Source organism: Pomacea canaliculata, linkage group LG5, assembly GCF_003073045.1.
Source record: "Pomacea canaliculata isolate SZHN2017 linkage group LG5, ASM307304v1, whole genome shotgun sequence".
Lineage (NCBI taxonomy): Eukaryota > Metazoa > Mollusca > Gastropoda > Architaenioglossa > Ampullariidae > Pomacea > Pomacea canaliculata.
In genome coordinates this window covers 14,551,415-14,566,907 of record NC_037594.1, presented here as the reverse complement: position 1 = coordinate 14,566,907, position 15,493 = coordinate 14,551,415, and the positions used below count along the sequence as shown (strand labels likewise).

General features: G+C 42.2%; 1 protein-coding gene across 3 annotated transcripts in view; it reads right to left on the bottom strand.

Moving 5' to 3' along the window:
- The window catches only part of LOC112563758, a 64,921-nt gene extending 54,213 nt beyond the window's left edge, over positions 1 to 10,708 (bottom strand). The window contains exons 1-16 of one of the 3 annotated variants that reach the window (XM_025238061.1): positions 10,535 to 10,708; positions 10,192 to 10,275; positions 9,393 to 9,595; positions 8,383 to 8,548; positions 7,929 to 8,027; positions 7,330 to 7,743; positions 6,886 to 7,137; positions 6,361 to 6,735; positions 5,527 to 5,778; positions 4,947 to 5,021; positions 4,522 to 4,608; positions 4,059 to 4,261; positions 1,539 to 1,704; positions 1,085 to 1,183; positions 490 to 903; positions 44 to 295 (exon numbers count right to left, since the gene is read on the bottom strand). In XM_025238061.1, coding sequence (XP_025093846.1) covers positions 44 to 295; positions 490 to 903; positions 1,085 to 1,183; positions 1,539 to 1,704; positions 4,059 to 4,261; positions 4,522 to 4,608; positions 4,947 to 5,021; positions 5,527 to 5,778; positions 6,361 to 6,735; positions 6,886 to 7,137; positions 7,330 to 7,743; positions 7,929 to 8,027; positions 8,383 to 8,548; positions 9,393 to 9,595; positions 10,192 to 10,275; positions 10,535 to 10,637 — 3,244 coding nt within the window. In that variant the 5' untranslated portion in view covers positions 10,638 to 10,708. The remainder of the gene's footprint in view (positions 1 to 43; positions 296 to 489; positions 904 to 1,084; positions 1,184 to 1,538; positions 1,705 to 4,058; positions 4,262 to 4,521; positions 4,609 to 4,946; positions 5,022 to 5,526; positions 5,779 to 6,360; positions 6,736 to 6,885; positions 7,138 to 7,329; positions 7,744 to 7,928; positions 8,028 to 8,382; positions 8,549 to 9,392; positions 9,596 to 10,191; positions 10,276 to 10,534) is intronic. The other 2 variants (XM_025238063.1, XM_025238062.1) reach the window with 2 other exon arrangements.
- Positions 10,709 to 15,493: the final 4,785 nt, after the last annotated feature.

Below are 15,493 nucleotides of genomic sequence, written 5' to 3'. Positions count from 1 at the left end.
GCCGTTTCAGCACTTTGAACAGCTGATGATCATTATTCAATACCTTCGATACTTGGACGAATTTGACTGCTGACGGTTGGGATGATCGTCAGATCCCGGATATTGATGTTGTTGTCATAACTCTCATACCCGAAGCTAGGGTAACCCAAACATAGGTAAGCTGCCTCCTCGTTGTTGCTGGAAGTGCTCACTAACGCCCGCCCGATGTCTTTTCCGTTTAGAACGAGTTCGAGGCCAAATGAGTTTTCCCACCTAATGTTTGCATCCACCCATTGTCCGGTCGTTTGCAGAGCCTCTAGAAAAGGAGAGAAAATATTCATGATTATCTTTTACAAAGTTTTACAGCAACAGAAACGTTATGTCTGTGTGTGTGTATATATATAAGTCTTTTATAAACGGATGTACAAAAGCACATACACATCTACACACACTCACGCACACAATCATCGTGCACCAACTGGCTTGCCACAGAAGTCTGTAGAATGTTACCTGTGCTGGCGATGGCAGTCCATTGTCTGTTCAAGCGTCTGAACGTAACGTTAAGACTGTTGACTCCGTTGTCATTCTGAATGAAGATGTTGACTCCCTTAGTTTTACTGAAGGCATTGGTGGCCAGGATTACGGAAGGGCGATCCCTGTTGAAACTGTTCACCCGGAACCTGAAGAGCATGGTGAAGGCCGAGTAGAGATCGATGTTCGTCAGGCAGTCGAACGGTTTGTCAAGGTCAGCTTTCTTGGCCCACAGGTAGGCGCCGAACCCGTTTAGGTCAATACGACTGAGATTGACTGACACACCTGTCCTGACGGAGCTGGTGAATTTGGCCTTATTGAAGACAAAGTTTGTGCTGCTGACGTTAACAAGACGGAGCCTCGAACCTATTGGTGACTGGCGAACATCATCAGCTGTGAAAACAAAATCATGTCACTTCTTTTAAAACGCCTTTATGTCTGTGTAACTCTAGATTTATGCATTTTATGTCGTCGTCCTCCTCCTCTTCCTAATCCTCCTACGCCTCCTCCTCCTCCTCTCTTGTCTTATCAGTAGGCAGTCTTTTTAAAATATAGCATGCAACACAAATCTTACTTGTCAGTGAGCAGTTTGTTCCAAAGAAACCCTCGCGACATTCACAGAGGTTTTGTCCCACGCAAGTCCCACCATTCTGGCATGCTGTGGTACACAGCTCTGAAAACACAACAGCAGTGAGATGAATCATTTCCTATTGTTGGTCGTCTGCAGCATGACATGGTCACTTTTACAAGCTACACTAAGTGGATTTAAATTGACATCTGATATAATTTCCAGAGTGCAGAGCTTTCAATTCTTTCCCTTTGCAAATGACAAGGCTTAGAACGGTACGTTTGGATTGGGGAAAGTTTCCACGTTCTAACCTCCACATTTCATAAAAAGAATTTAAAACTAAGGAAGATTGTTTTTAAGCTAGAGACAACGCTGTCATGTGTTTCAACAAATTTAAGCTTTATGTTGCATTAGCCTTTTAAATGTACACATGCGTGGTCCAAGGTCTTGAGACACTCACCTGATGTGTTACAGCCTTGGAAATAGATGCTCATACACTTGCCGCCTGTGGCGTCTACAGATGATATGGGTTCAATTCTCACCGTTTCGAACGGGACTGATGCATTGAACACTAGGTAGTATGTTGTGATGTTCCCGCTTTCCCCAACACGAACAGCGCTTACGTTCTGCAACAAACATCAGTAAATCAGATGACCACAAATCATTGTTCACACATTAATGTCTGCTCCCCTTTATACTCGGAGAGGCATCTGACTATTTGTTTTTGTTTTGTTTTGGTTTTTTTTTTTTGTTTTTTTTTTTTTTTTGTTAAAATAAAAATATAGCAATACGGATCCTCACTTTGGTATATCAGTATAGTATCACTTCCACCACCCCGTCATTCTTTCATAAAACTTTCAATATGTTTTAGAGCTTGAGTGAACAGACGCCAGCGGGGCCCGTCATCCCCCCGCGAGAGGTGCCCCAGTGAACAGTCGGTCCCCCATTTCAAGGGACTTATCCAGCCTGTCTTCTGCTTTCTTCAGCGTCCACTGCCTTCAAACAATGATGGAGAACCGTCTTCGGAAAGGTAACATGTCCAACCTACCAGCTTCTGTCGTTTTACGGCGAGCAGAGGGCTCCTGGGGACTCATTAAGCAGGTAACTAGACTGGTAGACTGGTAGACAGGTAGACAGGTAACAAAGTCGTTTGTTCTTTGCTTTCTGTAAAAGATCCGAGGAAGTCTCGTGAAGCACTTTATTTCGAATGCTTGGATCCGCCGCTCAGTCCATGTGATCAGGGTTAAGTTCTCACAGCCGTACAGCAGAATAGGCAGGAGAAGAGATAGGTAAAGAGTGAATTTGGTACGAAAACTGACATTTCTGCGATCTAAAATTTTGTTGGTCTCTCAGAGTCCGAAGCAGCCCTCCATGCCGACTCATTGATGATGTGCGTGTAGGCCGACCTTTGCATTAAAATCCCCATCACGACGAGAATGCCTTTCTTAGGTCCTACTCCAATAGTTCCACCACCAGTTGGCGCCACTTTCTTTGAAGTGGTGTTGTGACTTGAGCGCCTTGTCGATCCACAGAGCGATGTCGGCAGGAGCCTTGTGCTCCTGGTAGGTCCAACCAAGCCCAACAGGTCTGTCAGGGGAGAGGCCAGACGAAAATGTTGCACCCTGACCCTCCAGCTTGGGGTTTTTTTTTTTGGGCTAACAACCCACTTGTGTAAGAAGAAAAAACTGGTACAGAAACCGCTGCAGTACCACAAGGGCCTGGTCAGACACATTCCTCTCAAGAAGAGCTTATGAAGAGTGCTGTTGACAGCCTTAGGGTCAGCTCGCTGACTCCTCTTGTGGAGAGAGACAGAGAGAGGCAAAGGACGTCGGAACCACATGGGCCCAATTGAGGGGTTCTGCCCAAAACCCGGTCCGCTGGCGAGGTGTTGTTGTGGCCCTATGCTCTTTGAGGAGGAACAAGGAATAAACTAACTCCAATAGCATTCTGCAACTTTTCGTACAACAGTTTCACTTGCTCGTCCCTGTGGACAGTGTTGAAAGTATGCTTCTCTATGATGATCATTTTTTAGGCTTGGCAGCGACTCGACCAAGAAAAAAATTGCTCATCCAAACTCGTACTCGAGTTTAGACTCCTCTCAGCTCAAAAACAGTTTGTGCCCTCGGGTGTCTGCCTAACTCCGAGCCCAGTCGTCTACCGTACCCCTGCAAGTCCAATATCCTATCTGCATTGTCTTAGCTCTCATGTGAGTTTATAGACTGCAAGACCGGTAAAGCCTACCGACGTTCCACGTGCCAATTGTTTTCACCTTACGTATATGTAACTTTCCTGTATTGTACTTCCTTCGTAGGAAGTTTTCACCCAGATGTCGTAATCAGCACCCAATCTTCTGTCGGGCCTGTCTCCCAAATCCTCTGTCTCTCAGCAGTTCCCACAAGGCGGTGGGACTTTTCTTCCTAGGCAAGGGCATGAACAAATTTCTTGATCAGGCCAGTGGGGGGATGGTCGCAGACCTGTTGTTGCTCAGTCTCCTGTGGCTACACGCCAGTTGTCTCTCTAAGAAGTTAGCGCCGACTCATGAAGCATTAGCGAATTGTTTAGCAGGCTAAGTAGTCAGACAGTAGGGCACTTCAACTACAGAAAGGGAGACATCAACCTTGGACTTTCCCCTTTCCCCATGTGAGTTCCACGTTGACAATACAGTAAAGATATTAGAGCTTTGAGCCCTGATCTTCACTAGGGACAAACTTGTTTCTCTTTTGATAAGGCACGTGTTTACAGGGCTGGCCATCGAAAAGTTTTCGACGGGTGCAATGGTTAAGGACTCTTTTCTCCAATAGTTTAGAAACCACCGCAGGCAGAAGCAGTTTTCAATTGGACAAAATCAAACAAGCAGAAGAAAAATCCCATATATGTTTGTACAACAAATTATACTCTCTTCTGCCATATAAAGCACAACAACAATATAGTTTACCAGAAGTAAACTTCAGATAGAGTTAACGTATAATTGATTGCTGACCTTGCGTCCTAGGAGAGTTCCGTTCAACTTGACGTTCGGGGGATAACTCAGGAAGATGTTGTAGGTGGCAGCATACCCCACGGTGTTGTACTTGTCTTTGGTTGTCGTGATGATTTTACTCACAGCTGTTTGTCCCTCTGGCTCAAACCGGAACTCTATGTACGGCGCATTGTCTTTGGAAGTGTCCGGGCACCACTCTGAACCTGAAAAACCTCAACACGGTTAGTTTGTGTGTGTGTGTGTGCTTTTGTGCCCTTGCGTAGTACCCTAATGCGCAGATGAGAAGCGATTGGTAAAATTGCCAAAATGATTGATGAGACGAATAAAGTAAAAATATCATATATTTAATATTCATTCTACAATGATTTTAGGTCCTGTATTTGTTGCAGCAAAGACTGTAGCAGACGATCATGGGTCAGAACATACACAAGACCAGCATACATTATTACTGAAGAGCACTAACCATTGTAACTCGAGACAGACGAGTAGGAACTGTATGTGACAAATCCTCCAGTGTAGCTGAAAGGAATCTCGCGATCACATGCTTGGCCTGCAGCAAACAAATATCAATCACCTCAAGATTTGTTCAGGTTAATTTTTGTCAGTTTGAAAGGAACTGCTCTAGTGTTAGCGTTTTAATATGTTTACGAACGGCACAATAGGTAGACAGCTAAAGAGTTACCTAGCGATAAACAGGCAACATGCAGTACTGCAAATCATCTTCACAACAACAACAACAATAATCATACAAATTTTACTGCAAAACAGTTGAGTATTTAACAATTAGTATCATAACTACTCTCGTGGCATTGAAAAAGAATTAATGAAGAAAAGAAAACAATTTTTTAAAAAAGATTAAGAGTAAGAATGTAGCTCTTTGGTGAATACCTTTTAAACTTTGATCGTCAGAATTGTTCCCGACATCAGATCCCCCAACGGCCTGGACTTCCTCGTCAAAAATGTCTGTTGATTAAGAAAGAAGGACATGGCCGGATTATATTCCAGGCTAATATCACCATTCTGTTTATAGCTAGTATTACTATTCTATCATTACTGGGTCATCAAGGCAACGACAGAAATGATTTCTAAATCTCGTCTTGTGAGAATCCCATTACACTCTTCTTATAATCTCGTTACAGACGGAAATCATTTGATTATACATTCCTTCAGACAGCGATAAGACAAAAAAGAGAGGAGCAGAGTTAACGAATTCATTTGCTAAACATTGCCAGAAAATCTATAAAATCTATACTATCGTTAGATTATTACATATCTATTTATGAGCAATTAAATCCACACATGTGTCCACATTCTCAAAGCTAGATGTATTAAAACCGACCTTTCAAAAACAATGACAAATAATAGCTATATATATTTTACCTACACATCAGGGCGGAACGACTAACCTCCTCACATCACCGACAATACATTTACTTTCTCTTTATTAAATGTGCACACTTGTACTCACCTGGCAGGTGAACGAAAAACGAAGAATATAACCACATTTTCCAGTCTCGGATTGTCAGCCCCACGAGCAGTGCGCTTTCATTGTAGGTGCTGGAGGGGAAACCAAGATACAGGGTGGTTGCAGGGTTTAGGGTGTAGGTCGTTACAGGGCTGTTGGAGACTGCCTTAAGGCTATTGTCAATATACAGTCTGCAAACACTGCCATCGTAAGACCACTCCACCGGGACACCTGAGCCAGTCAGTCGTGGAATGTCTGAAAGACAGTGGTCAGCGCTATTAATGTTGCTCTGCACCTGCATATGGAACTCAACGGAATATTTCTCAGTTGTGATAATACTTTTAGTGACATTACCTCCTTTAAATGCCAACAAAAGTCCTTCACGAATTTCAAAATAGTTTTCCCATTTATCTGAGTGCACACAGGAGGCTAAATGATTGAGGCATTTGTGTGTGTGTTAGAAGGACGGTATCAGTATTTATCTAATAACTGAATATAACATTAAGCACTCTCAACACTCTCTATAGCGGCTTGATATCACGCAAACACACACTCCAACTGCACACAAGCTCACACAGAGCTACAGAGATGCGCGCGCACACAACAAAGCTAATGCACACGTGTGCACACCTGAATGCATCGAAAGAAATCAACTCATTTAGCAATCAGAAGGCCAAACCAAACTGTTCTACATATTTCCAAAAGGTCAAATTTATAAATATTCCGACTCTCTCTCTCTCACGCATGCCCGCATGCGTTCACGCGCACACGCACACACTGATTTATAAAATAGAAATCAAGAAGTAGACTGTCACGTAAGCCAACGTAATGACATACCTATCTGGGAGAAGCGATACGTCACGCGATGCTGCATGAGAACCCATTTCAGTTCCACCACCAGTTCCAGGTTGGCACTCAGATACATAGTAACGCCAGTGTAATTGCCGGTGTCGATGATGTAGTTGACGACGTTGACGTTGTCGACGGAGAAGATATAGGACCCCGTGAAGGTCTGGTACCTGGAAGGGTCGAGGAGAAGGTCGAAGAACGGCGTGGGTTTGTTGGTGGTCAGATAGACATTGGAACCTTTAAGACGGATCTCCGTGCCTGTGCTCGAGAAGCCGGATGAAGAAAACACTCTCAGCGAAGGACCGAGCTGTTGGCTGGAAACGGTGCCGTTGGCCACTTCAATTCTGAGGGTCGATGCACCAGCTGGTAAGAAAACCATAGACACAAGTTTCAGTATCGAATACGTCTTGGCAAAGGCCTAACAAACACTTTGAATATAACCACAGACAAAGAACTGTATTTGGTGTTGTGCCGTTTCAGCACTTTGAACAGCTGATGATCATTATTCAATACCTTCGATACTTGGACGAATCTGACTGCTGACGGTTGGGATGATCGTCAGATCCCGGATGTTGATGTTGTTGTCATAACTCTCATACCCGTAGCTAGGGTAACCCAAACATAGGTAAGCTGCCTCCTCGTTGTTGCTGGAAGTGCTCACTAACGCCCGCCCGATGTCTTTTCCGTTTAGAACGAGTTCGAGGCCAAATGAGTTTTCCCACCTAATGTTTACATCCACCCATTGTCCGGTCGTTTGCAGAGCCTCTGGTAAAGGAGAGAGAATATTCATGATTATCTTTTACAAAGTTTTTCAACATCAGAAACGTTATGTCTGTGTGTGTATATATATAAGTCTTTTATAAACGGATGTACAAAAGCACATACACATCTACACACACTCACGCACACAATCATCGTGCGCCAACTGGCTTGCCACAGAAGTCTGTAGAATGTTACCTGTGCTGGCGATGGCAGTCCATTGTCTGTTCAAGCGTCTGAACGTAACGTTAAGACTGTTGACTCCGTTGTCATTCTGAATGAAGATGTTGACTCCCTTAGTTTTACTGAAGGCATTGGTGGCCAGGATTACGGAAGGGCGATCCATGTTGAAACTGTTCACCCTGAACCTGAAGAGCATGGTGAAGGCCGAGTAGAGATCGATGTTCGTCAGGCAGTCGAACGGTTTGTCGAGGTCAGCTTTCTTGGCCCACAGGTAGGCGCCGAACCCGTTGAGGTCGATACGACTGAGATTGACTGACACACCTGTGCTGACGGAGCTGATGAACGTAGCCTTGTTGAAGACAAAGTTTCTGTCGTCATGGCTAACAAGATGGAGCCTCGAACCTAATGGTGACTGGCGAACATCGTCGGCTGTGAAAACAAAATCATGTCACTTCTTTTAAAACGTCTTTGTGTCTGTGTAACTCTAGATTTATGCATTTGATGTCCTCCTCCTCCTCTTCCTAATCCTCCTACGCCTCCTCCTCATCATCATCATCTCTTGTCTTGTCAGTAGGCAGTCTGTTTTGAAATACAGCATGCAAAACAAATCTTACTTGTCAGTGAGCAGCTTGTTCCAAAGAAACCCTCGCGACATTCACAGAGGTTTTGTCCCACGCAAGTCCCACCATTCTGGCATGCTGTGGTACACAGCTCTGAAAACACAGCAGCAGTGAGATGAGTCATTTCCTATTGTTGGTCGTCTGCAGCATGACATGGTCACTTTTACAGGCTGAGCTATGTGGATTTAAATTAACATCTGATGTGATTTCCAGAATGCAAAGCTTTCAATTCTTTCACTTTCCAAATGACAAGGTTTAGAACGGTACGTTTGGATTGAGGAAAGTTTCCACGTGCTAACCTCCACATTTCATAAAAAGAATTTAAAACTAAGGAAGATTGTTTTTAAACCAGAGAGAACACTGTCATGTGTTTCAACAAATTTAAGCTTTATGTTGCATTAGCCTTTAAAATGTACGCATGCGTGGTCCAAGGTCTTTAGACACTCACCTGATGTGTTACAGCCTTGGAAATAGATGCTCATACACTTGCCGCCTGTGGCGTCTACAGATGATATGGGTTCAATTCTCACCGTTTTGAAGGGGACTGATGCATTGAACACTATGAAGTATGTTGTGATGTTCCCGCTTTCCCCAACACGAACAGCGCTTACGTTCTGCAACAAACATCAGTAAATCACATGATCTCGAATCATTGTTCACACATTAATGTCTATACCTTTCCTGCATCTCTATACCCCGATGCACATCAAGTGGTTATCTAAAAATACTTAAATAAATACTGAATACTAAAAATACTAAAAAGATCCTCAATGAAGTATTTTATCATAGTACAACTTTGACCTCTGTTTTTCTTTCGCTTTTTCAAAGGGATTGCTCAATTAAAGGATTTTAGTGAGACGTAAAACAGACACACACAAAACCCGCCATCGCCTAAAGCAGGATTAATCTGAAAACAAGTCACAAAAATTTAAAGAATTTAATAGTCTAACTTAAATAGAAATTTTACTCATCTAAGTTATCTACCTGCTCTGAGTTGTTTGAATAGTTCTATCGCTGTTACGTATACTAACTTAGAATGCTTTTATTTACACACATTCAAGACAGTTAGTACTGTAAATGAAGAGTGGACTTCTCAAACCTTGACCTCTCCCTTTTCCCGCTTTCGCTCGTGGAATACCACTGAAGACAGTTACCAATACATTAAAGATCATGTTTCAAGCCCTGATTAGTACTCGGGGCAAACTTGCTTTTCGTTTGATGAGGAATCTGTTTACATTAAAGATAATTTATATCAACCCTTCTCCTCAGTAGTTTAACCTCATCTGCGGGCAGACGCAATTTTTATTTGATCAAAAAAAACAAACAAACAAACAAACCAAAACAAAATTCTTTAGTGTGTTTGCCAACAGATTTTATTTTTCTTCCGCCATACAACACATAAACACAGCAGAAATTGTTTTACCACAAGAGGCGTATAACTTATAACATATTGCTGACCTTGCGTCCTAGGAGAGTTCCGTTCAACTTGACGTTCGGGGGATAACTCAGGAAGATGTTGTAGGTGGCAGCATACCCCACGGTGTTGTACTTGTCTTTGGTTGTCGTGATGATTTTACTCACAGCTGTTTGTCCCTCTGGCTCAAACCGGAACTCTATGTACGGCGCATTGTCTTTGGAAGTATCAGGGCACCACTCTGAACCTGAAAAACCTCAACACGGTTAGTTCGCGCGTGTGTGTATGTGTGTGTGCATGCGCGCGTGTGCGTATTTATGTGATTTGTACCAGCCCCCAACTCTCTTTTTCCGTGTGTTCTGTTGCGTGCGCGCGATTTACTGTTGTATCTCAGTGCGGGAACATGAAATGTCTAGACTTTAGAACAATGAGAAGCAATGACAATATAATATTTTAGAGAAGATAACAGTCTGAGGAAATTTTTTGTCCGTCGTTTCCTTGCAAGACAGACGCAGAAATCTTGAACACCTTAACAATTCTCCCTCTATTTCCTCATAGATCTTTTAGCGAAACAGAATTAGAGAATTTTCAGAGACATGCACATCGACATTCCATTAAACGTCAGCCCGGGGGAAAAAAAAGATTAATCATACGATTACTGTAATTAATCAAATCAACAGTGAAGATAATTTTATATAGGATGAGACATATTTTTACGTAATACATATTTCCTTTATTTTCTCTGGGAATACTTACAAACGGTTGGACGTACAGAGCGGACAGACAGACAGACAGACAGGCAGGCAGACTGGCAGACGTTGATTACTATAAAGACGTGCTAACCATTGATTGGTATTGAAGTGGCGGAGCTGTATGTCACATATACGCCATTGTAGTCAAAAGGAATATCCCGGTCACAAGTTTGGCCTGTTACAAACAAATACCAGTGAGCGCAAGGTTAGGATTAGGTTACACAAATTTTAGAGCATTAGGAATAGTCGCTAGCGTACATTTGAGCAAGATGCACGCGCACGGACGCACACACAACATGCTCATTCACGCAAGCACAAATAACTATCACAGAACAACGGCAACAAAGAGCTTCAGAGATGAGAGAGCATCCGACCTCTCGGAAAGTCCAGATAAAGTGGACGTTACCCTACATCCAATGATAACACATCCTTACCAGTTGATGTGGTCACAACAATGACCAGTAGGAAGACGGTTGCCTTCCACAGACCCATGCTGCCCCGACCCTTGCTCAGCGCCTGGACACTACCAGAGCGCATGTCTTCCGAACGGCTGCACGGCCAGTCGTTCTGTGACGATGTCGGTGAGCACCGGGTGCTTTTTCCACCGCGGGTTGCTCTGTTGACGGGCCGCCCACGGGGTGTGCTCCTTCCACCCGTATGGAACAATGTGCTTATTTTACGGGACTTCTGACGTAGTTCGCTTTTCAGACTTGTTTTGAAAGCTTTTTTCTAACGTCAACAGACGCCTTTTCAACCGTCTGAAATCTGGTAGTCCAGGTTGCGGGGTAGATTTCTATGCTTTAGGTCTTCAGCCAAAGAACATCGCGGAGATAGGAGGAACCTGGCAAAAGGTGACATGGCTAAGTGTTGTTCAAAGCTGAGCAGACTACTCGACGAAAGAGTTGATGGCGTGAAACGCTTCCACGGCATAAAAATCTGTTCCAAATACTTCGTTCAAAAGTTTCACATGAGGTTATTTTTCATGTACATAAATCTACACACATTGAACTACTACACACTTTGATGAACGTAGAATTCAGTTCGACTTTTTGTGTCCGAACATTATTTCTGCGGCAGTGAAAGGGAGAATTAACTTGTTTTATACTACCGGCAGCGATACCTTGAGATACCGTGTGACTGTAATGCACGCCTTCTAATTCCTCTAGCACTAAATCCCTAATTATAACCTTAACTTAACCATAGGTTGTTATCAAAATTGTAGCCATCAACTGAAGAGTTGGTGGTAGAGCAAGGAAAATAGTGCTACAGTCCTAGCTTCTTGTACCTCAGCGATATGGTTTCCTGTACAACGATCCAAAACGTTTAAGAGGTCTTTAATTTTTCTAAGACCAGACGATACCATAGACCAGGGGTGGGCAATTAATTTTCCCAAGGGGCCGCGTGAGAAATTGAAATGGTTTTAGAGGGCCGGATTAATATAATTAACTCAGTTTTACCCAATACTGTATATATAGTATATATACTGGCGGGCGGGCCAGAGGGCCGGTCAGAGACAGGAGGCGGGCCGCCCCTTGCCCAGGTCTGCCATAGACGATAAGAAATGCATTTTAGTTTTAAGAGGTTAAGGTAACCGAAACCTAAAAGATGTGGTCATGCAGGTATTTTTTTTTTTGTAAACGCTCTCATACACCCACACTGACACAGATACGACTATACACGAACACCCACACACAGCGGGTTCAAAAGTTTGTTTTGTAAGAGTCAAAATGCTTCTAAGCAAACTTTAAAGACCAAAGGGAGTTCAAGAGAAAATTATGCTTTTAAGACTCATTTCGAACACTCATTTTCTTCTGTTGACACACTGTAGTATTGTACTTTCACTAGTGTCGGTATCCAGACTTGAAAAATCTCAATTTAATACGAACTCCAAGACACACGGAGAGCTTCTAAAGAGGAATGCGAAATGGTAGAATGCAAAAGGGAATAAAATTCCTATGAAATTTACATGCGTTAGTAAGTTTAATAAAGTTTCAAAATACCAAAGTGCTTACATACAACTTTTCGTTCTTTTTTTTTTTCCTGTGTGTGTGTGGGTGTGAAGGGTGGGAGAAAATTATGAATAAATGATCGCAAGAAGGCAAAATTGAGCTATCAACCTCAGGCAGTTAGAAAAGGGTTAAAAGGGTTTTAAAAGGGTTAACTGAAAGTTCAAGAGTATTTCACTATTTCACTAACACTCAAGTGTTTCACTATTTCGTTACATTGGCCACATACAGGTCAATTACTTAAACGAATAAACTTGACTACAATGAAATGGTAAATCAAAACGTTGACAGTAAAGTCACAGTTGAAAGAGTTCGCGGGAGAAACCAATCAGTGTTGTGCTTTCCTTAACTTGAGGACGGCGCTGCGAGCGCCCTGTGGAAACAGTCATCTTGTGGAGTCAACAGTAAGTCCGGCCAAATTAAATATAAATCACTAAGGAGCAAACAACTAGGTGGGGAAGATCAGCTTTTAATAACGGGTCTCATACAGGCTGAAGCAGGTTCAGACGAGGGATTTCTGTGTGTACTCTGAAGCGCAGATTACATAAAGCAGCGACTTGGGACCAGGACTGGAAGCTTCGTACAGCCTGCCCCACTTTTGATGTCGGTGGCTACCTGGTAGCGACCTGTTTACACCACTGGAACAGATGTATGGGTTTCAAAACTGGTGGAGCCGGCTCTACAATAGTGCTAACGACCTCAGGTAACGACCTGGCCAAAAATAAGAAATGCAAAAACTTCTCCCTCCCTCCTTCTCCTCGCTCCCACATGCTTTTACCCTACCTCGAGTTAGTCAATAAGAGGCGTAGCTCGATTTTCGCGAAGTAAAGAGATATAATAATTTTATGACAGCCTAATACGAGCAGAGATCCGTTATAACAAAACACCCCCGAGAAAGCAACAAGTTCTATTTGGTTTATTTTTTGAGCTCGAGCCATAACGAGATGCCAAAAAGAAAAAAAAATCCCGCGACCAAGAGCTTTAGTCAATGATCTCAATGGGAAGGGTGAGTTACTTTAGTTCTGATCAGACGTTGGCTGGGCGTTGGCGTACAAACACTTGCCTTTTCATCATTCACCCTTTGAACGTTCCACTTGTTCCAAACTTCTGCGGTAACGCTATACACCACTGGCTTTTAAGAACTTTAAAATGAAAGCAAGTTAACTAGACATTTATCAATTAAGAAGACAGAGTCAAACAAGAAAAAAATTACAGAAAAAATTACTCAAAAATTATGTTCTGATATCAGATCTCATTTGTCGCAGCAAAAGCCTAAGCTTGCAAGTGAGGGAGGATAAGCATGCTGATATTTGGGATTTTTTTTTAAGAGTAAATGATGAGATTTAAGCTCTATTAGCCTTCAATGCAATATCACTACTTTTTTTTTTACAATATAGCAAATAAAAGACAATCCATAAGGTAATTTTTAATGTGCATACAAAATTTTAACTCATTTTTCATGTAAATGTGTGTTTTGCAAAATATTGCAAATAAAACAAAATACCTCTAATGTATACTGCACACCCAGAAAATATATCAAATTTGGATCTTATTGAATAATTCAAATTATATACCATTCAACTGCATTTATAAAAATCTTCACATTTCTGCTTTTAGTTTTTGCACTCCACGTTTGGTGTACTTTTTAGTCTAAATGTTTCTTGTTAATCGCAAATAATGCCAGTCAGAAAAGATATACTACATTCGAACTAGGATAAATCTAGTGCCTTTCAAGTGGTATGCTTCCAACACTAAATTTCAAGAATTTTTGTCAGGTACAAATCAAATACAGAGGATGGCTAAAAATGACCCGAACTATCAACATAATTAATAAAACATTACTTTCTTAATTATGAACGCCATAATAAGTAGCGGACATAACACAATCACGTCTCCATCAAATTACTCGTGCCTACGCTACCTATGAGATCCAAAGATCCAACCTTAAGAGAGTTCTTACAAAAGTGTTTGACATGCTTTAATATGCCATTCTGTAATACATTAAAGTAATTTAAAAAATATATTTCTCTTCACCTGTTATTGCATGCTAGAAATGACAGCTTCTTTTAGCGTTTTCTTTTTTAATGGCAGACTCAATAACATGCACACCAAATCGTCACACCCTAGACCGATGTTATTCAACATACCAAATACGACCTCCTCCCTTCCTCCCCTAGAGGCGTCATGGATGCATGCTTATTATCGGCAATCTCGATACTGGACAAAAAAAAAATCTGAATTTTTGTGATGAGTCAATATCCTGCTTATTTTTTTTCCTCTCTTAAAAGGCGCAGGTGTGGTCGTGTTTGTCAAAACTAAGGTCTTTGGCGGACAAAGGAAGTCAACTGCGTATGCGTGACATTACGGGCGGCTCTGACGTCTTAGAAAACGCAAAGTGTTACTCGACAAACAAGGTGGCACTCACTTCGTCACACTACAAACAGGGCATTTTGTGTTCAGATGTGGCTTGCAACGGTTGATTGATTCACGCAGGTTTTACACGATGCCAAGCGTTGGTCAATGCAAAGCTGACATCATTCATGATTTCATGAATTCCGATATAGTTTCAGTTCTGTGCGTTGAAGAATGATCCCAGCATTGCTCTGTTCAGCTGTTGAATAAAATTTCGCAACGATTTATTTTTTTTCCCTTCGATCAAAAACTATTGAACAAAGACTTTCGAAGACTAGCTGCACTTCTCTATGTTCAAAACTCGGAGACCAACCAACAGACCTAAAAAGACATTTAAAAATTGTTTTATTAAAAAGATTTTAAATTCTATTTACACAGACATTATTTATGCTAACATTTTAACTAGAGAATCTAAAAAGCTTGGTTTTACGTTCATAGTTCCTGCATTTATACATGAATTTACCATGTATATGCCTTAAATTACCTTTCTCAGCTAACAATAGATAATTACACTTGGTGAAAATAGGAATTTCAAGGACAAACGTTTTTGTCTCCGTGGCTATGACAAACTGACCAGGTCCGGCGGCTATTAATCGATGGCACTTTACTTCAGGCAATCTTTGCCACTGATCCATAACCACGATCTCAAGTGCAAAGCACCACCCGAGAGATCGCGACACCACCGCTTCATAAGCACAGAGAGAAGACGCTTGCACTTGATTTACTTAGGACAACTTGCCCTCGTTCCTCGGGCTGATACTTTTTTTTGTGGGGGTGGGGTGGGTGAGGGATAAACTGATGTTTACTTCGGAATGTGTTGGAGGGGGCAGGAGGAACCCGATCGTGAACTCTGACCAGTGAATATTTAATACACGCATGCGCACATTTTGAAAAAGCGCGCGTCGGTACGCATGCGCACTTAGGACAATGGCGTTCCCCTCTCTCTCAGTGCAGCGCGCATACAACAGTGGGAAG